This window comes from Nasonia vitripennis, chromosome 1 (assembly GCF_009193385.2).
Source record: "Nasonia vitripennis strain AsymCx chromosome 1, Nvit_psr_1.1, whole genome shotgun sequence".
In the NCBI taxonomy this organism is placed as follows: domain Eukaryota; kingdom Metazoa; phylum Arthropoda; class Insecta; order Hymenoptera; family Pteromalidae; genus Nasonia; species Nasonia vitripennis.
Genome location: NC_045757.1, coordinates 32,652,975 through 32,673,480, shown reverse-complemented (window position 1 = coordinate 32,673,480; position 20,506 = coordinate 32,652,975). Strand labels below are relative to the sequence as shown.

Here is a 20,506-nt window from a genome sequence, read left to right as displayed (position 1 = left end):
ACGCTTACCAACTTAAGAAATTAATTTAACGTTAGTAGAATGTACAGTAGGATGCCACGACAACACATACAAATATTTGAGATAAGTTGGCAATGGTATTGCAAAAGTCGTGTGGATTGATTAAATAAAAAGTGACACACACACACACAAGCATATGAGGCTTTATCGACATTTAAAAAAAATTGTATGACAATAGGCAAAACGTAACTATTAGAAAAGCAACGATAATCAATTATCTAGCTTCATCGATTCGAACATTATTTACAAATATTAGACCTCGGAACGTTATCTTTTATAAACACACTTAGCGCGCGAGTCAAGCGAGCGACTGGACTCGGCATTCGGAAAAGCCTCGCTAAAGTATGACGTTTCATCTATACGTGTGTAACAAATTTGTCATAACATCCACAGATTTCATAGAAAAATCGAGTTTTCTATTTTACTCCCATAATTGATAACTTTACCGAGAAGTGTCGACGAAAAGGAAACAGTAATGCACGCTTGAATCATCGTTATTTTATCAACATAGACAAAGCGTGCTTAACTTGTCAGTATCAAGTTGGAGTTCCCGCATTTCACTCTAGCCGATCTCGAGTTTTTATCAGGATTTCATTGAGTTGGTGCTTTGAAAACTTAGACATCGTCCAACAAATAACACGAAAAATGGATCCACCTATTCCCTCGTGGAGGCGATTGACCTTTATTGAGCCGGTAACGTTTTTCATCATGTTCTCGTTCAGTATTTCTGGTAAGTGTAATTTGATCGTCTATTTATTCAATATTTATTTAATATCTGTATTTTATAAGTAAATTACGTGCATCGACATTCCGTCTTGCGATACTTAGTGCCATTCAAATTTTATTTCGTTTGCGTTTTTTTGAAGTGTCACTTGACACCAGGTATATAATATTTCTGACAAAAGATCATCATTTTTTTTTTCAGACAGCGTCATTACGGACATGATAGTATTCAAGACGTGCAGAAAAATAATGCAAGGAGATGAGAAAAACAACTGTACCATCCTTTACGAGAACAGCAGCAGCGACGCGGCGAAAGCTCTGCAGGAAATCGTCCAGCCTCACACGGCTACGCTTTTGGTTTTGAAATCGTCAATAGAAACTTTATTTCCGACGATTCTTATTCTGTTTCTTGGGCCGTGGAGCGATACCAATGGTCGAAAACCGCTCCTCACGTTTCCATTCATAGGTAAGTACAGATATAACTCAGACAAAGTATATCATTATGTCTATATTTCTAATTAAAATAACGATTTTCAGGTTCTATAATCTACTATTCTCTGTTCGCCATTCAGAGCAGCTTTGAAATCGATACCTACTGGTTTCTCATACCATGTCTCATCTCGTCTCTCATGGGCGGCTTCCCTACGATTTTGCTGACCTGTTTCTGTTACATCACCGACGTGACCGATAGTCAGAACCGATCGTGGCGTCTGGGATTCCTGGACTTCGTCCTCTTCGGAGGACAGCTAGTTGGATATCTCGTCAGTCCTGTGCTGTTCAAGGAATTTGGCTATTGCGTGGTTTTTGCTGCATCGGCTGTTAGCTGCGCGTTAGGGTTTGCGTATTCGTACTTTTTTCTGAGGGAGACCATCTATACCGGTCTGGGGGTAAGTGTTTCTAGATTTTATTGATTAATAGATTGAGCAACGAATCTGATATTATTATTTCGATTGTGCAGAGATCTGTAAAAAGCGTCTTCGAACTCACGCAGATCAAGGATTTATTTGTGACTGCCACTAAAAAGCGCAGTGGTTTCGACAGGGGCATATTCTTGTGCTGTCTTCTGATGATCGCTTTCCACGACGACATGATGCAAGGAACGGCGACTATTGTTTATCTCTTCACGAAAAGATTCGGATGGAGTATCATGGACTTTTCGACTTATTCGGTCGTACATCTGTCTGTTAATATGATTGGAATGATGTTACTCATCAAAATTATCGCACCGTATTTAAGTAAGTATATAAGTCCTAATTATAAACGTCAGTTTTATTTAAGATAACTCTTATGATTTTTTAAAGGCAATGTGAAAGTATTGAAGTTAAATGAATTACCGATTGCGAAATCGGCTGTATGTATTTTTCACATTCATACGAATATTCTTCTTACACGCACTGTTTATGTACATATCTGCGTAGAATGCTCATTTTAATTTCAATTTTAAAGCAGTTATAGTTGAACAATTTCAATAATTTTCAGAACTTCCGGAAACCGTGAGCATTATCATTGCGAGTCTATCAAATAATGGAAACGCGCTGGCGAAAGCTTTCGCACGGCAATCTTGGCACATGTATCTGGCTACAGGGATCGGAATTTTCAGCTTGGCTCCTGCCTCCCTGGTTCGAAGTATCATCTCGAAAACTATCGCCAAACATGATGTTGGTTAGTTGAATTTTTAAAATAATTCTAACGTATAGTAGAATACTTTTCAAGCTCGTAAAGATCACGCGAATGTAAAAATGTTACTTTTGCTAAATACTTTTTTCTTACACAAATAGGTAAAGCTTTTGCAATAACAACGACGGTGGAAAAAATAGGACCCTTCATCACTACTCCACTGTTTGTCCTGTTGCACACAAACTTCATAAAGACGTATCCTTGTCCAGTATGGTTTTTACCAGCAGTATTGACTTGGGTCAATATAATACTTGCAATCATTGTTCATTACCGGTGGAGAAGACTGAGAATTAAGAGATTAACCCGCGAGACGGATGAATAACCTTGTATCCTGATTCCTACGATAAACGATTGACTGATAAGCAATTACAGGTAAAACGCAAACCAGTAATCAGTATTTTAAGAATAAAACATATCAGGAGATCCTGATCTGACTGTATAGACGCGTGCATGTTTTATTTTTTGAAAAGAGATTTTATTTGAATAGATTTTAATCAAGTTATGTTGAAAGTATTGTGAATTAAAGAGATTTGTGCAACAATAAGCTACTAGCATATAATACAAAACGTAAATGCATTTATGTAAACAACATTATACAATAATCATTGTCCACCTATAAAAATCGCGTAAATTATAAATTATCAATGCATAAAGTTCAACATAACAAATAATTTAAATATCGTGTTTTAAATAACTTACATTATTTTCGAAAGTTACAAGAAAGCCATTTTCTCAACTCAACAATGAATAATTAAAATCAGCAAAATTGAATAATAAAAATGATAAATATTTATTAAAGTGTCACCGAAATACATGGCAATGCGGAAATTCTTTCTCTTTTACGATTCGCTCCAAATTCTCATTAAATTCTGGAGTTCCACAAATTAATACAAGAGATGATTCAGGGGTATAAGTGCTGAATATTTTATCAATTAAGTCTTTGTTAATCCGGCTATTTACAACATTTACACCCGTAATGTTTGCAGTACCTAAAAGAATTAACATTAAATTTTCGTATGTATAATTTTAAAAGTGATCTAAAAATTCTTAAAAATTACTTTTATGGCACAAGCATAGTGTACACTCAAAATTCCAATAATCTGACAAACGCCTAAGTTCATTTTTCAATGGCACATGAGAGAAGGAGTGGAATCCCGAAATCATGTTGATTTTTGTATCTTCTAATTCGTTCTCTACTATAGAGACAGCTATTGGATAGATAGCGGCAATTCCAGAGCCAATGCTCAACATGATGATATTTTTGTAACTGAAAATTTTATGCAATAAAGCAATTTGTAATATTTTAAAATTTTACACATGATTTGCATACTTGTTAAACAAAAAAGATACCTGTTTGGCTGGTATTCAAAGTCTCCATATGGTCCTCTGATAAAGACTTGATCATCTTTCTTTAGCTGTCTTATACAACCACTAGCCTTACCACTGGGGTATAATTTGATCAGTAACTTCAAACTTTTTTGAGTCCAAGCTATAGGAGTGTATGGTTTTGATGCAGATGATAATTTTAATATGACATGTTGCCCAGGATTTAAAAAAAGAACACTATCTTTGCTTTCTAAAAAGAATTAGAGTAAAACTGATTGATGATAAGCAATTTTCAATACCATAGATTTTCTCGTGATAAGATAAAACAGTAATTATACCAGATACACAATGCAGGGAGATAAAAATACTGTCTTCTGATGACTCTGCTATATCCCTGATAATGAATTTACTATACTGAGTAAGATGTAGAAGATTCTTATGAGGAATTTCTTTTAATTTTTTAAGTTTTTTGTTTTCCCATTCTTTCAATAATTTCTTATGAACATCAAAAATGCATGGGTTACAAGCATTTCTACAACAATCCTCTTCTGTTGGTGTTGGGGGACGATCATTGTCTGTCTCTGTGTCATTTGATGAAGTCATAATTTGAGAGCTAAAAAAGTCTCAAATTAATTTTAAAATAAAAAATCTTATCTATCAACATTTTACAGAATTTTAGCTAACGAAACTATATTAGCATTAAAAACAACATCTGTAAGTTGATCTGTAGATTTTACTCCAAGATCAGGCTAGCATTAATTATATGTCTATAAAAAAATGATGTAACTAATTATCAATTACAAAGTTTTACGAAAATTACATAAGAAAAAGAAATCTTGATAAAATTTTGCATGTAATTTTGTTCATCAATTGTACACTTTTTGGAAAGTATATACAAATTTATCTTAAGAAATTTTCTTTCAATGGAAATTCACTTGAACATTTAAATGCATCATTGTTGAAACTGAGTCAAACTAATGTGTGATAAATTTTACTCATGACACAGCACTTATACAATCTATATTTCTTATAGCATAGAGATTAATTAATTTTTTTATTCTGTTAATACTACCAAAAAGGCCTTATATTTACTGTACCATTTCAATTAAAAATCTGTATGACTAGAGTTATTAAAGATCTTATAGTCTTATACCATCAACAATAATTTAATCTATGCTAGATTTTAATCTAACAGTGATACACATGCCCGCTTCAAAATTCTTTGAATTCCACTGTATAACCTACTACGACTAGACTTTTCACAAAAAAATTACACATACTTATATCACGTGTATGTTATTATTTACGATTATCCAGTAGCGTTTCTGCTGTAGTAACATGACAACGTTTAGACTGTTCTGCAAAGCACAGCATTACTTAGTAGAATAGCAGACAGTGTTGCACGCGCCGTTCTGTTTTTATTATGGCTTGATCTGATGCTTCTGATGCCCGCTTATAAGTATATCTATATCTATATTCACACAGTCATGTATATAGTACTATAAAACAGCTGGTCTGTCTGTCTGATGTCAGTGTAGCGCGCATCCGAAAGGAAAAGTGTAAACTTATAAGTAAAATCGGCTATCTAATCGCGGCTACACGTGAGTATTCATTACGATCGCAAGACAAATAAACAAAAAAGTGAAACATTCGCAAATTCTCGATGACGCAAGAGCCTCAAGCGAACAAAGCCGCCTCCGGCGCTGCAATTATGGCCAGAAAATTATTTCTCAGTTCCAAAGCGCCGCGTAAGGCTGTCTGACGATCGCGCGACAGGACGTCGCATTCGTGCGTGTATAAACTCTGATCGCGTGTGTTTTTTTTTATCGGTATCGAAAATGCGCAGCGACTGATAATTATAGCTGCCGCTGTCCCGATGATTTTCTCGCAGCTGGTGAACATTTTGCTTTTTAACACTGGCGGATCCGGATTGTTGAGGATTATTTTCATGGAGAACTGGCAGATGAAATAGTGGCGGTTCCTTTGTGCCTTACCTTCGACAATGGCTGATACTATCACAGGATGGAGACGCTTTGCAGCAATGGAGCCTTTGGCATTTGCCCTACTGTTTGCCTTCTCTGTGTCCGGTTTGTATACCTATACAGTTTTGTTTTAATTATTTTCGTTGAAACGTGGAAAAATACCAGCACACAAAGCATGTTGGTGAAACAATTATTCTAGCAAGTGTAAGTGTGCTAATTGCAATTGAATTGCGGTAAACTATTTACCCGTATTTTCCACATATTTCTGCAAAGTAATGCATGTTTAATATTGTCATTTCGTGTACTACATTTTCTTCTACACCCAAGCACTCTGAACAGTCAGTCAGAAATTATATAAATGTTAGAATGTCCAATCGTAGTTAATTATTTGCATATAATTTTGAGATACTAATAACTTGAGCATTTCGCCATTTTTTATATACAAGCATTTGATACATATAATTTTATGATAAAAAAATATTCAAATTAATGATTACAATCCAAACATTTTTCATTTTGTTAATATTTTTTTTCTTTGCAGACAATGTCATGTCAGACTTGTTTGTTTATCAGACATGCAAATCAACGGCAGCATTAAATATCAGTGATTGTGACATTTTACACACCAACAGCAGTAGTGATAGGGCTAAGGATATCGAAAAATTAGTCCAGCCACACACAACTATTGTTCTGATCTTCAAGTCATGTATTGACACAATATTCCCAACAATCATGTCACTCTTTCTTGGTCCTTGGAGTGACAAAAATGGAAGGAAGCCACTACTAGTTATCCCATTCACTGGTAAAATGTTTTTATCCAATTTAAAATTTGAAATAAATGTACGATGATATTAAAATTATTCTTTTTCAGGTTTTTTGCTCAGTTACTTCTCATTGGCGATTCTGAGCAATTTCAATGCCAACCCTTATTGGTTCCTGCTATCCTCTATACCTTCATCACTGCTGGGTGGATTTCCAGCAATATTATTGACATTTTTCTGCTACATCACTGATATAACAGACAATCAGAACAGAGCTTGGCACTTGGCATGCATCCAAACAATGATACTTATTGGAATGCTTTTGGGATTGTTTGTGGGGCCTGCTGTATTCAGCCACTTTGGATATGCTGCAGTTTTCTGCATATCCGGAATAACATGCTTGATTGCTGTATTGCATTCTATCTTCTTTGTAAAGGAAACAGTTCAATCTGACAGTCCAGTAAGTAAAACGTTTTATTGAAAAAATGCTGCTAATTTAATTTTATAATTTTATTTAATAACTCGTGAACTCTGTTTTTCAGCAAACATTAAAAAGCGTTTTTGACAAGACTTTGGTGAAAGAGCTATTTTGTGCTGTTACTAAAAAGAGAGAGGGTTTTGACAGATGTTTGGTATGGAGCTGTATTTTAGCTATTGCTTTGCATGTTGTTATATTGGAAGGAAATGGAGCAGTTGGATTCTATTTTGTAAGCTCAAAATTAGGGTGGAATGTTTCACAATATTCTGCATATTCTGCAGCCCAGATGGTTATGTCTATAGGTGGAATGCTACTAATTATCAGAGTTGTTGGATCACTCTTAAGTAATTGATTAAACTAATTCAATTTATTCTTTTGATTCTATTACTAGTCAAAATTAATTTATAACGTTTTCAGAACTCCCTGAGACTGTGATTATTATCTTATCATGTCTATCAACAAGTGTTACTGGACTCGCTAAAGCTTTTGTTTATAAACCATGGCACATGTATTTCTCTGCGAGTATTGGAATGTTTTCTTCATCTGCTACTCCAGTAATTAGATCAATTGTATCCAAGTCAGTTCCACCACAAGATTTAGGTAAATATTGCTGAAGATTACTTTTTTAAATGTTCAATTTTAACTTACGATGATTCAAAAATGATATTTTTAAATTAAGGTAAAACATTTTCACTGATAACAACAATGGAAATGACAATACCATTTGCAACGACTCCACTATACATATACGTTTATACACATACATTGAAATACTATCCATGTCCAGTTTGGTTTTTATCTGCGGCATTACCAGTATTTATTATAATACTTGCAGTTATTATTGATAGAAGATGGAGAAGACTTAAAGAGTCCCAGTACACACCTTTTGAAGCAGACATAAATTAATAAGTACTAAAATTATAATACTTTAATTATTAGTAATTATTTTATTATTTCAAAATTGCAATACTATAATTTACTAAAATTTTATATCAAGAATAATACATATCATTTGTAGATTTTTCTTTCACAAGTTTGCGTTTCGTTTAAGTTTTTATTTATAGCATAATAGTATAGTATAATCGCGCATAATTTTAGATTATAATATTTTGACTAAGTTATTAACTTAATTAACAGGAAATAAAATAATGTTGAGCGTAAATCTAGTTATGTAACGTTGAATAGATGGTTTTCGATGCTGATGGCGTAATATACGCTTTTAACGTCTTGTATACTGATTTCATGCCATTCAGCATCGGAAAAAACGTTCACACTTCGGGCATCGCAAAGTTTACACCCTTGTGTGTATAATATCTCAAAATGACGACGTCGACCCTCGGGTTCCAGGGTCATACGTGGGTATAAATATGTCGCAAGTACAAAAAGTACTATTTGTATTTACCAAGTCTGTGATAAAGACAAATCTAAAATTATATATAACTGTGATTCTGGAAATTTGGTGCTGATCTTTAAATATATTAAGTACACTAAAATGTATGCAAAGCGCAAAAGATGATTTATTGAGATATAAATTTTGGAATGCGTTAATTACAAATTAAAATTTTTACAGATTGTCGTAATAATCTACATGATCGCCTGATTTATACTTTCTTTTAGAAAGAACTTCAGAGAGACGCGTTACCGTTTGATCTGTAGTCAAAGCCTTTTTGTTTTGTCTCATATCCTGAAAACTAGCCTTAACTTCTTTATCACCAACGTTGTTAGATATTGTTTGTAACATTTCTGTCTCCACTGGTCCAGGTGAATAATTTAAGACATTAACATTAGGGTTTTCTTCTGCAAAGACCTATGAACACGAAGCAAAATTAGTACGTTTCAGAGGCAATAAAAGCAGTTAAAACGTGTTATTAATACTAAAAATAACTGCTTTCAAAGCAATAAAATGTTTGGTACTGGTATAAATTTATAAAAATTTACATAACATATTGTTGGTAGGTTACAATTTTTGCTATAATTGTTAAACTTATTTTTATAAGACACAAGAATTAATAAAAATATACTAAATAATATTTCATTATAAAAACTTTGTTTAAGTAAGTACAACCCACCTTGAAAAACATCTCCCTTGCTGCTTTTCCAGTACAATAATATCCAATAGATTTCATTGCCTGAATTCCACACAAAGAAGTAATATTTATCACGTGCTTCTTAATACTTGGATCCTTAAATAATTCCATAAAAACACCATTCAAAACAGCTGGGGAAAATACATTTAAATCATAATATTTTCTCCAAATGTCAAAGTCAATCATATTAACTGTGGGTTGTGATACATCTCCAACTGATCCTACATTATGTACAACTACCGCTTCATCAAATTGGCTTGTTCCATTTACACCGATAGATTTAATGATAATATCTAAAAAATTAAATTATTTACAAACAGATTAATTAATTTTCAAAGCACTTAATAATTATCATGTATGTTTATTTTTAAAATTACCTTTAAGTTCATCTGCTGTAGCTTTACTCAAGTCAACACTTTCATATTTTACAATTACGTGCTTTGGTAATTTGTCTGCAGTTCCTTTCAGATTTTCAGTGTTTCTAGCTAATAACAAAACCTGTGAGCCCTGCTGTAGGGATGAACCAAGGATTTCAGCAATTTTTCTACCAATGCCTTGGCTAGCTCCAGTTACTAGCAGAAAGACTTTTCCCGAAAATATTTTGTCAGTCATTTTGATGAATTACAAGCCGTTACAATCTTGATTTTGAATGTCTGGTTGACTGTCTGTTGATTTGCTTTCAGTGTCTTCGTTTTCAGACTGATTGTTCTGTTCGTCTACAACTTTTTGAAGTACATCAGCTTTCAGCAAATGTACTAGTTCATTTGCAGTAAGAGCCTGTAAAGACATTATCATAGTTTAATAAAGTACCAATATTGTCAGTATTAAAAAAAAGAAATCCCACAAAAAATATCAGAGTATCTTACTTGCAAATGCGGAGCAATATGCCTAATAACAGGATTAGCAGCAAGTTCTCTTTCTTCTGCAGTCTCTAGATTTTGACCAGCAGTGATTAATCTGGCGATGCAATCTTCCTTTGCTTCTGATAGTGAATTTATAAGGTCACGCTTAGAAGTTCCACCTTGTATAGCTTTTAGTCTTGACTCTGGAATAAATATGTTTAACCGCTATTATAAACTTGCTGTACCAACCTAGTAATACTGAATCAATCGAGTTCAATGCCAGCTTGAATTCCAGATTCAATGTTTCCAAGATCCTTTGAATAAATTACATACAACTTATGTGTGTTGCATGCAACAAGCTCAAAGACTATAGTTACTATTTACATTTTCATGTAAACTCTCATATAGTTGTTTTATTATTAGAACTTTCAGGGAATTCTTTGAGAAAACCTTTTCACTCTCATCATTAAAAAGAAAGTAAAATTTTGAATTGAACCACAGAATTGAAAAAAAAATTCAATACGATTTCATAATATCCACCAAGATATCAGATACAACATGTTACACGCCCACTATATGATCAAAAACCAGGCTACTCCCTTCAAATCTACATATAAAAACAAATCACTACATCATGACATACATCTCTTCTAATCCAAACTCTGGAATCACGTCTCATCAAAACCATAAACGAAAAAAAAAAAACACTCACGAAGTCGAGCCAAGTACTGCTCGGAATCGGGCAGTTTTTGCAGATCCTCACTGGCTGCCGCAGAAGAATCAACGAACGAGTCCTCGAAGCTCTTTTGTACAGTGGCTGCTGACGAACTAGCCTCGGATAAGTCGCTATTGCCAGCGTCGCCGTTCCCACACGAGTCAACGCTCGACCACGGATCGGCAGCGCTAGTCTTCATGTTTCCCCCGCAATCTCGGATTACCTAAGTACTTGCTTTCTATATACTTGCGAGCCGGTGAGCGAGGAATGATAATTTTTTTATTGCGCGCAAGCGACAGATGAGATGCTCGATGTTTTCTTTTTGCGAGAGACTGCGTCGTCGGCTCTCGAGGACACGCAAGTGTCAATATATATATACTATATATATATATATATATATATATATTGATGTAGAGTGGGGGAGTGATGTGGCGGGAGATTTGAATGTTTCTTTGGCCTTTACCAATTTGTATTCTTGACGAGATCAAGTTTTTTTCAATCACTTTTACATAATATAGTATAAACGATATCTATAAACTTATATCTAATTCTTCTTATTATAGTAGTCAACATGATCACCAGATTTGTACTCTTGTTTCTTCAGCACCTCGACGAGGTACTGGACAGTCTGCTCCGGAGTAACGAACGATTTGTCCGCCACCATTTGACTAATCTTCTTTTTCAGCTCCTCGTTCTTGCTCACTTTCAACACGTCGTGGAACATGTCCGTCCCAACAAATCCCGGCAAGTAGTTCAGCACTTGGACGTCGGGATTTTCCAGAGCGAACACCTAACAGACCAACGAATTTGTCATTGCAAAAATCGAGCTCAATGATATAATTAAAATATCTCGTATAAGTACTACGAACTTTGAAGAACATGTCCTTTGCAGCCTTGGCAGCGCAGTAAGAGCCAACGTAGACGTCAGGCTTCAGTCCCCAGTACGAGCTGATGTTGACGACGTACTTCTTGGTGGCCTGATTCTTGAAAACGTCCATGAAGATCCCGTTGAGTACTGCCGGCGAGAACATGTTCAGATTGAAGGACTTGTGCCACTCGTCCAAGTCGGTCATCTCGTTCGTCAGTTGGTTGAAATTGGCCATAGCCGCGCTGTGCACCACGATGGCCCTTTCGAAGCTCTCCGGCTTCTCATTCTTCAGGGAATCCAGTAGGACATCTGGGAAATATGAATTAATCTTATATTTATGCGATCGGATGAAATTTGGCGCTTCGAGATGGGCAAACTATCGCGAAGACAATTTTAATGTCAATTATATATAGAGACGATCGAGTGAAGAGTGCGAATTTCCTGCGCCGGTGGCGAGAAGAGCGCCACGTTACCTATGAAGGCCGACGCTCTTGTTATGCTCCATTTATCTCATTTGATCTTGCTGTGATAGAGTGAAATTACATTCTTAATAACTGAAGATGAGCTGCTGCATGCGAATGAAATTCGCACTCTGATGCTGCACTTATTTTATATACGCTGAACGAGTTTAAAGCTATGATCGTATAACATGCAGTAATAGTTGTGAAAAAACAATGTTTTTTTTTTCAACTTTACCACTTTATGAAATATAGTAAATACAAACCTTTCAATTCACGAGTAGAGGTTTGACTGAAATCGATGCTCTTGTATGACGCAACAACTCCCTCGGGCATGTCATCGACGCTTTTCTTCAGCAGCTCCGAATTCCTGGATAGAAGTAGGACGTGCGATTTGCCCTCCAGAAGTGCTCCAAATGTCTGGGCGATCTGTTTTCCGATTCCGCGACTCGCACCGGTCACCAGGAGGAAAACCTTTCCCGTGAATATGTTTGTCATATTTCTAAAATTTTTTTGAAAAAAAAAATCGATATTTCGGTACGATCTAATGTTACGAAGCTTTATGTCAAAGAGTGTATATATAAAGGCCGATCATACATTGCTTGGGAAGTGATTGATTTGTTGTGTACATTAGCTAAAGTAGATAACGCACTCTAGACAATATGTTGACTTTACGTGCGTTGTGTGAGTTTATAGTGTATAGCCGTTCAATTTTCATAAAAACGTCGTTTTACACAACTACTACAGTAAGTAAACCGAGTTTAATATTGTCAAATAAGAAAATAACAACGTACGGGTTATTCACCTCCGACCTGATCAGCAGTGTCCGAGTAATTAGCGCACGTTAGGCAAGCGAATCAACTCAACCAACTCGTCGATCGAGAGTCGAAAGTGAGAGCAGCATATGTAACGAACTGATAATCACGTGACCGACGAGATAAAATAGAAGAATGAAAAAGTACGTTCTTTCAGCATGTCAACATCAATACAACGTTTTTTTTTTTTCACCGGAGTGTAATATAAAAAGTTATCCCTAGGATCGTTATATTTGTACAAAGTAAATAGGGTTTATTATTGAAAGCATTTATCGCATGTGTGTATACCGCCGCATGTGTGCATTTTGCTGATACTGGGCCCCGCACGTGTGTAGTTTGGCTCCAGATAATGTTCAGTGGACTATACATCGATAAACGCCAATTTTTCGATCGATTTATTTAAATTTCTCCCGTATGCGTACAATTGTGTCGATTTGAGATAAAATACAACATATCCATATTATTCGGTTATTTTCAATTCCACCGAAAAAAAAGAAAACGTTAAAAAGAAAATTGGCGAAACATTTGCATCCACACCGCAAAACGCAATTCCCGCACCCTCCTGAAAATCGTATATGACATATCTCCCAAACAACCCGATCAATATCTCTCTCCGGTTGTATCCTTCGCCTTATTAACGACCCCCCCAAACAATAAGAGCAAGTGTATCCTCCTCCCGCGCGCTCGTAGCATCACCCGTATATATACATATATACATTATAAGTATATAGCCATATCCGCGCGCAAGCAAAAAGAAAACGCTCCTTCTCTCTCCAACTCCGCAACTGTCCGCATAAGTCTCTACTGTACTTTTCGCGGCATAATAATAATTTCGTCGCGTGCGCGCGCATACCGAGCGGAAATAACACAAAAAACGCGCGCGCACACATGGAAAGCAATATATGTAATCATCGCCGCATCTCATCTGTGTATATATATGTAAATCAACGGTCCTCTCATTCGTGGTTGCGAAAGCGACTCGCCTCGAGAGTTTTTCCGTTAAAATTGAAATTCCGTTGACATTCATATGGGACGCTGCGTTAAACTATTCCGACCCCCTATGCAATATAAAATTTTTTTCCCCGAAGAGTACAAGACGCGGGAGTCGGACAGCTCTCCCCGCGCGGACGGTAGGTATACTCGCTGGGTATCGGAAACAATGGAAGGTCGAAGTAAAAAAGGTCCACGCTATATACATATTCGTCGTAGGAGCGTATACCTATATGTATACAACACGTACACGAGGCTGACGAGGCCCATTAGCCCCGCTAGCTACACATACATTTCTGCATACATGAGGCGAACAGTCAGGGGAGAGCCGCATCTATACTAGTCCAATCGAAAAGGGAGGAAAGAGGTGGTGGGGGTAGAAGCGGCGGCGCTGGCGTATGGCAACACTGCATTTAGAGCGAAATTTTCGAGCGACCGGCGCGCGCGGGCAGTATTTTTCAGCAGCGACGCGCGCGCATTGTGTCTCTCGCGTCCGAGCTGACTGGAAGGTCTTCTCCTACCTCTCTCTCTCTCTCTCTCGCTCGCTTACTCGCTGATTTGGATGCAGCTGAATTACGCGATAAAAGTCTAGGCGACAACGCAGAGGAGATAAGCCCGCAACGTATCTCCAGCAGCAGTACTAGCTTACGTGGAGGTGAGTGTCTCTAAAAGCAACCTGGCGAATCGATTCTTCTCGCCGACGAGTTTTCCCTTACCGACGACAAGGATTACGGACCGAGCGAGAGAGAAGCCGGCGGCGCGAGCGGCTTTGCCGCCATTTTACCTCTCCCTATTGAAAGCACGCGCCGGCCGGGCCGTATAGCTGGGCAAGCGTGCACGACGGCGTCAGTCTTGTAAATTCGTTTGTCTCGCAAGTGCTCGCACAAGCTTCTCCTTCTTCTTGGCTTGCTCGTGTTCCGCTTCTATACGCTTGGAGTTCGGCTGTTGTGTGTGAGTGTGTGCATTTGTTCGTCGGTGGTCACGCGGCGTTTTCCCGCTCGCAAGCGGCTCCTCTTCCTTTTTGTTCCCCACGCCGCCGCGCCGTCCATGAGGCCGGAGACGCCGCCGTCGCCGCCGCCTCGATAAATTTGCTTCTTTGTTTTCTAACGGCTTTTTTCACCGCCACTCTCGTGTTGCAGTTTTCGCTTCTTGAGGATCTGAGCATCTGAGCATCATGAGCAAAAGCAAAGATTCGCCGTCGACCGAGGGAGAAACGGAGGAGGAATACTCGGTGGAGAAGGTGTTGGACAGGAGAGTCGTCAAGGGCAAGGTAATGTATTAATTACACTCTCAGCGCTTTCAATATAGTCGTGTGCATCGCTTTGACGTTTGCGTATTGCTTGTTCATTGAATTAGTCGGGCGGGAAGGGGGCCTTTGAGTCGGCTTCCTTTGAGCGATTAACATCGCAAGCTGAAACTTCAGTTTTCCGAGGCTGACTGTTCAATGAGAAGTGTGACTGATTCTTGTGTGGATTTGCAGGTTGAGTACTTCCTCAAGTGGAAGGGTTACTCCAACGAGGAGAACACTTGGGAGCCCGAGGAAAACCTCGATTGTCCAGACCTGATCGCCCAGTTCGAGGAGGCAAGGAAGAAGAAAGAGGCTGCTGCTGCCAGCAAGAGAACCGAAGAGAAGGAACAGAAAAAGAGGAAGAGCTCCAGCACGCCCACTCCTACCCAGTCCAAGAAAAAGGCAACAGAAGAGAAGAAAGCTGAAGGTAAATATTTGGATGCCGATGCACCAACAAACTGTTGATCATACTGGCTTTGAGAGAGAAAGCATTGGCTTGATCGTGACTGCACATAAGACTAGATTTTATTTGGAAAATAGTTAATGAAGTTTATTTTAACACCACAATGCTTTTGCGATTTTCAGGCTTTGACAGGAATTTGGATCCAGAGCGCATCATAGGTGCGACTGACTCCAGTGGAGAACTCATGTTCCTGATGAAGTGGAAGGGAACTGACGACGCGGACCTCGTGCCAGCTCGAATTGCCAACGAGAAGTGTCCGCAAATAGTCATAAGATTTTATGAGGAAAGATTAACGTGGCACAACCCCGTTCACGACGATGAAGGCGGTCACAAACCAGATCCAGAGTAGCCTCGTGTCCTTCGACATAACTACACAGTCTTTTTCACATTATGTCACGTTTAAAATTGTATTTTCGCGTACATATTTTTTTCCCTTCTACTATTAACATAACATAACTTGCTGTGCCACTGACCCAATATTTTTTTAATAAACGGTCTGAGAAAAACGAAAAAAATTATGCTAACCTACTTATACAAAACATAACTTCAGTGTCACTTGAGTTATGATAACGCAAGCTTTTTTGTTGAGAATTTTTCGGATGTGAAAGCATGTTTACATACACATCAAGTGTTTGAATGTATGGCATTTTTAGTTATGTTAGGTAAATAGGTAATTTGGTGGTAATATTTTAATGTAATGCAACATTTAATGTATAATGTAGTTTTTGAAGTAATTGTCGAAGATGCACAAGGGTACTTGGAAGAATGAACATGTGATCTGCAAGTGAAACTTTTTTCATTTACGGGACAAATATTTCTGGTGCATAAAAGTATTTTAATTTTGTAAGTTATGACTGCGATGAAACTCTGTGAAAGAATATGTGTAACTGCCAGCAATGTTGCAGCAAAAAAAGTGTAGATAAACATTGTTCGCTCCACTATTTAAGGTTCGATTATATAATGCACTGCACTGTAAAATGAACAGTAGTACATATATACTATTAAAGTGTCTCGTCGCCCTAAAACCGTTTATTTTTTTTTTCGTTCAAGACAACTTTAGTTCAGATTTTTTTTCAGCTTTGGCTTTATTCTAGTGTTTCCGTTCTAACGTTGTATATCTTATAATTATAACCTTTTTTTAAAAAAGAAAATGATCAAAAAATTTTTGATTGTATGAATATAAATTTAATATTTCTACACAAATCTCCTATTTTTTTTATAGAATGATTAGAAATAAAATAAATAAATAAAAAAAGTAAAACAGATTTGGCTTATTTGTCTACAGGAATTTATTCCAATAAAATAATCAACTTGTTTGTCAAATTATATTATATATATATATATATATTTATTTATTAAAAAAAAATCTTTATAAACTGTACAAAATTAATTACTTTCGTCGCTTCATCGGTTTCTGGTGTTTCGAGAAGTTCTTTTTATTCTTAAAGTTCTTGTTAAACGGCTTCTTGCCTTTCTTTCCACCTCGGAAACCGGAGATTCGTTGATTGCGCTCGGTCTCCCAATCTAATTGTTTCGCGTTCGCGCCGTCACGATCACTCATATTGCGACTCGCTCCGTGTTTGAATTTGTTTTGTCCCTGTTTCTCCAGCATTTCAGCAAATTCTTCCGCAGACACAAATGTATTTTCGTCAATGCCTTTGCTCTTTTTGGCTTTGCCGCCACCTGGTTTACTGTGTTTGCGTTTCTTGGATGAGTTACTTTCGAGTTCTTCATCGTCATCGTCGTCGTTGAATTCCATATCGCTCAGATCATCGTCGAGATCGTCCAAGTCCATGTCATCCAAATCTTCGAACTCTTCGTCATCACCTTCTCCGTCAAGCTCACCTGCTTCCATTTCACTATCTTCACCAACGTCAGAAATGTCATCGTCTTCATCATCCGCATCTTCATCTTCCTCTCCGAGGTCGTCTTGGTCGTCTATTAGAAAAGAGATAAAAGTTCATTGATTAAAATAATATTCTAGTAAACGATAGTGAACATATAATTGAATCTGTCCAAGACAGAAAAAGTTTATATTTACCTTCCGATTTGCCTTTCTTGGCCTTCTTCGACGCAGCACTAAAATCACCTGCTATGTCCAATTCTTCAATATCCTCCAAGTCTTTACCCTTACTCAACTGGTCCATCATCGCGTTGAAATCTTCACTATTGACACTTTCGTTATCGTCTTCGTCATCTGCATCGTCAGCATCTTTGACACCTCTGACTTCCTTACGCTTAGTTAAGTATTTGTAGAGGAAGAGCTCATCAACAGGTATTCTTTCTTCCCTTTCATTAAGATACGCTGAACTGTCGACTGGGATTGAGCGAATTCCTTTTGGAGTGTAAGCGGCTCTCTGAGCTAGTGGATCGTTCTTCTTAATGACACGTTTACTTTCGAGTTTCTTTGGATTTTTGAAGACATAACGATCCAGGAAACGAATTAGACTCAAGTCTTCAAGGGGGTCTCCAGTATAATCAATGGGTTTTCCTGTTCAAGAAAATTTCATTTTTTCTGTTATCTTGGACATCTTTAAAGTGATTATTTATGTTATAAAAGATAAAAAAAGCAAACCTTGTATAATATTATGAGCGAATAAAGAAACACTGGGATGGAAATGCCTTACAAGAGCTGCCAATTCAGAGTAGAAGCTCAGATTTGCTCCAGAGTGCAACGGGTTGCGGTGAAAAGGATCATAGAAGGTTGCTTTAAATTCATTTTTCACCTCAACTACTTCATCAGTTTCCCCTGCGTCTTTACTTTTATCTTCGGGATGATCAACCACAACATTAGACAGTACCATTGTGCTTTCTTTCTTTTTGGGCTTATCTTTCTGCTGAACACTTTCAACCACTTGATCATCCATGACATTTGGAGCAAATCGGGTCAAAGCTTTGTTGGTAAGCTTTTTGGATTGTAGTACTTGAGATATAACATACAACGTGGCACAAGCCATATTAGCAGGGTAATAACAGCAGACTTGTAGAATCCTCTTTATAAAAGCGTGCGTTCGCAGTATACTTTGGTCGTTGCGTAAAACTCTATACAGCAAGTTCAAGAAAATTGCCCTTTTGTTTGCAGTCCCAATTCGCGGATCAAACAGTTTGCGGTAAAAAGCGGAGTAAAATCTATTCGATTGCTTGGGATCCTTACCAACGACCTGAAAATGATTAAATACAATTAGAAATCAGTAAAAATTGCTTTGGAATTTAAAGAGTGTTCATTGGTACTTACTTGAAACAATAAGCTGAGAGCATTCAGAGAGACATTGAAAGATCCAATATGTACAACTTTATATACAGAGTCTATATGCTCATTTAATTTGATTGAACTTATATCTGAAAAGGGATAAGCTCTATTCACACCGGTCAATATTGCAGCCATCATTCTACTGTCTGGTTCTCCTTTTTTCAAACATGCTTTGAAGAATGCAAAATATACATCAATGAGAGTTGTGGCAACTTGAGTATCTTCCTTTGACAGAACAAACTGGGTTAATAAGCATATGGCAAAGTACTGGGCTCTCTGAGCAATATTTGTTCTGAACAATAATTTCTCCACTTCTTTTAAAACAATTATTTTCATATTGGGATGTTCGTGCAAAAGTTTAGTAAGTGAGAAAACAGCCTTTGAAGCTACTTTGCTGCCAGGATCACCAATTTTATTAACAAGAAAATCAAGAAGTTTGTGCTCTTGTTCAGCATTGCCCATAAGCAAGTCATTTATTACTGCTACAGCTTTTTCACGGTTGGTATCTACAGTGTCGTTAGCTATAGTTGACAGTGCAGTAACAAAGCGCTCATAAGTCTCTTTCAACTGATCTTCAAAATACCAGATAGCCAACAATTTGTTCCTCGACAAAGTTGGCCTTTTCTGTGCATTGAAATCATCATCTGGTTTAAAAGTTTGATTAAAACTGTCCAATTGATCGAGATTCTGCTCTTCAAACTTCAAAAGTTTGTATTCTGGGTGAAGGAGATCGTTCAAAAATAAATCTCTTATAGCAGTGATAACCATACCACATTGATTATGTTTGGCAACCTTAACTTGAGATACCAATGTGGTGAGGTGATTTAGGTTGTGTTTTGGACTATTCTGGACCAAAACTATACCAGCAGCTACCCTATCATCTAGCGTACCCTTTGATATAGCAGTTTTCAGCCAAGAATAATCAGAGCTCCTAGATTTTGACTGCCTGAGGTGATAAGCATTACTTTCTGAATCAAGACATTTCTTTGCTTCAGACTTCAATTCTATTACTTCCATTTCACTTTTGCCATGTTTGCTTGGTCCTTCTGCCTTTGGATACTCCTCATACCATTTTTTAACAACGGCAGACATGCCGTCATCAAGTCCTTTCCTCATCTGTAATGTTTGTTCATTAAGTTTAATACAATGTTGAACAATAAACTTGAATATCAAAGCATATTTTTATAAAATAATTTGAAGCAATAACACAAATGATTCAAATGTAAACGTAGTAAATCAAATTTGTTTACTTCTCAAAAAAGTAAATATCTTTAATATACAAAAATTATATCAGTATTTGTTAATTCTATATATTTTGATTACGATAATAACTGTTCTTATACAATGAACGTGTAAAATAATAAATATTTAACTAAAATGCTTGCTTAGGTTAGTTACTTACCGCTTCGAATTTCCTCGATTAAAAATCCCGAACTTGATGTATTAAGTTGAATAAACAAGTTTTATACAATATTAAACTAATTAGAAAATATTTCACTTGTAATTATCATTATCAAGTTATTTTACTTGATAATTGAAAATAACATGTTGGATAGTTTTTGTCAAGCAGAAATGGGAAATATATATATCATCACGTGGTCGCGCGGAAACATGCGTAGGAATATTGGGAATTGACTAGTAGCTCCATCTTTGTTGAATTTTTTTTTTATTAATGTATACCATATTTATCTATAAATAAGAAAAATTAAAAATAAACTAAAATATATACTTAATAGAGTAAAGAAATGTTTTTGAAAATTCAGAT

At 36.7% G+C, this 20,506-nt stretch overlaps 7 protein-coding genes across 15 annotated transcripts; 3 read left to right on the top strand and 4 right to left on the bottom strand.

Annotated features, from left to right (window-relative positions):
- The first annotated feature begins 68 nt into the window (after nucleotides 1–68).
- On the top strand, nucleotides 69–3,732 carry LOC100119721 (proton-coupled folate transporter). The gene is made up of 6 exons (XM_031933661.2): nucleotides 69–748; nucleotides 944–1,207; nucleotides 1,279–1,628; nucleotides 1,700–1,976; nucleotides 2,221–2,403; nucleotides 2,520–3,732. Exons 1-6 carry the CDS (start codon nucleotides 664–666, stop codon nucleotides 2,738–2,740), a joined length of 1,380 nt encoding a protein of 459 aa, XP_031789521.1. The 5' UTR covers nucleotides 69–663; the 3' UTR covers nucleotides 2,741–3,732.
- LOC100119658 (proton-coupled folate transporter-like) lies at nucleotides 2,681–8,995 on the top strand. 2 transcript variants are annotated; one of them, XM_031933660.1, is made up of 6 exons: nucleotides 2,681–2,790; nucleotides 6,268–6,528; nucleotides 6,598–6,947; nucleotides 7,030–7,309; nucleotides 7,383–7,565; nucleotides 7,645–8,995. In XM_031933660.1, exons 2-6 carry the CDS (start codon nucleotides 6,276–6,278, stop codon nucleotides 7,869–7,871), a joined length of 1,293 nt encoding a protein of 430 aa, XP_031789520.1. In that variant the 5' UTR covers nucleotides 2,681–2,790; nucleotides 6,268–6,275; the 3' UTR covers nucleotides 7,872–8,995. The 2 variants fall into 2 exon arrangements, with proteins under 2 accessions (XP_031789520.1, XP_031789519.1); XM_031933659.2 differs by lacking the exon at nucleotides 2,681–2,790 and adding an exon at nucleotides 5,228–5,831.
- LOC100119693 (NADH-cytochrome b5 reductase-like) lies at nucleotides 3,185–5,208 on the bottom strand. 4 transcript variants are annotated; one of them, XM_001603373.6, is made up of 5 exons: nucleotides 5,025–5,208; nucleotides 4,083–4,357; nucleotides 3,769–3,994; nucleotides 3,477–3,685; nucleotides 3,185–3,407 (listed from the first exon to the last, which is right to left on the bottom strand). In XM_001603373.6, the coding sequence occupies exons 2-5, from the start codon at nucleotides 4,345–4,347 to the stop codon at nucleotides 3,220–3,222; spliced, it is 888 nt and encodes a 295-aa protein (XP_001603423.1). In that variant the 5' UTR covers nucleotides 4,348–4,357; nucleotides 5,025–5,208; the 3' UTR covers nucleotides 3,185–3,219. The 4 variants fall into 4 exon arrangements, with proteins under 4 accessions (XP_001603423.1, XP_031789531.1, XP_016842523.1 ...); XM_031933671.2 differs by having other exon boundaries at nucleotides 4,083–4,367; nucleotides 5,025–5,136; XM_016987034.3 differs by lacking the exon at nucleotides 5,025–5,208 and adding an exon at nucleotides 4,898–4,998.
- Nucleotides 8,459–10,970, bottom strand: LOC100119578 (sepiapterin reductase). 2 transcript variants are annotated; one of them, XM_003423846.4, is made up of 5 exons: nucleotides 10,607–10,970; nucleotides 9,919–10,097; nucleotides 9,430–9,829; nucleotides 9,035–9,345; nucleotides 8,459–8,772 (listed from the first exon to the last, which is right to left on the bottom strand). In XM_003423846.4, the coding sequence occupies exons 3-5, from the start codon at nucleotides 9,662–9,664 to the stop codon at nucleotides 8,530–8,532; spliced, it is 789 nt and encodes a 262-aa protein (XP_003423894.1). In that variant the 5' UTR covers nucleotides 9,665–9,829; nucleotides 9,919–10,097; nucleotides 10,607–10,970; the 3' UTR covers nucleotides 8,459–8,529. The 2 variants fall into 2 exon arrangements, with proteins under 2 accessions (XP_003423894.1, XP_032455227.1); XM_032599336.1 differs by lacking the exon at nucleotides 10,607–10,970 and adding an exon at nucleotides 10,538–10,588.
- Nucleotides 10,971–11,048: 78 nt separating this feature from the next.
- LOC100680145 (sepiapterin reductase) lies at nucleotides 11,049–12,898 on the bottom strand. 3 transcript variants are annotated; one of them, XM_031933673.2, is made up of 4 exons: nucleotides 12,533–12,898; nucleotides 12,202–12,437; nucleotides 11,479–11,786; nucleotides 11,049–11,399 (listed from the first exon to the last, which is right to left on the bottom strand). In XM_031933673.2, exons 2-4 carry the CDS (start codon nucleotides 12,431–12,433, stop codon nucleotides 11,154–11,156), a joined length of 786 nt encoding a protein of 261 aa, XP_031789533.1. In that variant the 5' UTR covers nucleotides 12,434–12,437; nucleotides 12,533–12,898; the 3' UTR covers nucleotides 11,049–11,153. The 3 variants fall into 3 exon arrangements, with proteins under 3 accessions (XP_031789533.1, XP_031789534.1, XP_016836639.1); XM_031933674.2 differs by having other exon boundaries at nucleotides 12,741–12,898; XM_016981150.2 differs by having other exon boundaries at nucleotides 12,730–12,895.
- Nucleotides 12,899–14,081: 1,183 nt separating this feature from the next.
- Nucleotides 14,082–16,516, top strand: LOC100113560 (chromobox protein homolog 1). Of its 2 annotated transcripts, none has more exons than XM_001603242.6 (4): nucleotides 14,082–14,395; nucleotides 14,880–15,010; nucleotides 15,221–15,455; nucleotides 15,614–16,516. In XM_001603242.6, the coding sequence occupies exons 2-4, from the start codon at nucleotides 14,915–14,917 to the stop codon at nucleotides 15,838–15,840; spliced, it is 558 nt and encodes a 185-aa protein (XP_001603292.1). In that variant the 5' UTR covers nucleotides 14,082–14,395; nucleotides 14,880–14,914; the 3' UTR covers nucleotides 15,841–16,516. The 2 variants fall into 2 exon arrangements, with proteins under 2 accessions (XP_001603292.1, XP_003423893.1); XM_003423845.5 differs by lacking the exon at nucleotides 14,082–14,395 and adding an exon at nucleotides 14,525–14,691.
- LOC100119480 (CCAAT/enhancer-binding protein zeta) lies at nucleotides 16,501–20,334 on the bottom strand. The gene is made up of 5 exons (XM_001603201.6): nucleotides 20,144–20,334; nucleotides 18,727–19,857; nucleotides 18,067–18,652; nucleotides 17,533–17,982; nucleotides 16,501–17,429 (listed from the first exon to the last, which is right to left on the bottom strand). The coding sequence occupies exons 2-5, from the start codon at nucleotides 19,855–19,857 to the stop codon at nucleotides 16,882–16,884; spliced, it is 2,715 nt and encodes a 904-aa protein (XP_001603251.1). The 5' UTR covers nucleotides 20,144–20,334; the 3' UTR covers nucleotides 16,501–16,881.
- Between the last annotated feature and the right edge of the window lie 172 nt (nucleotides 20,335–20,506).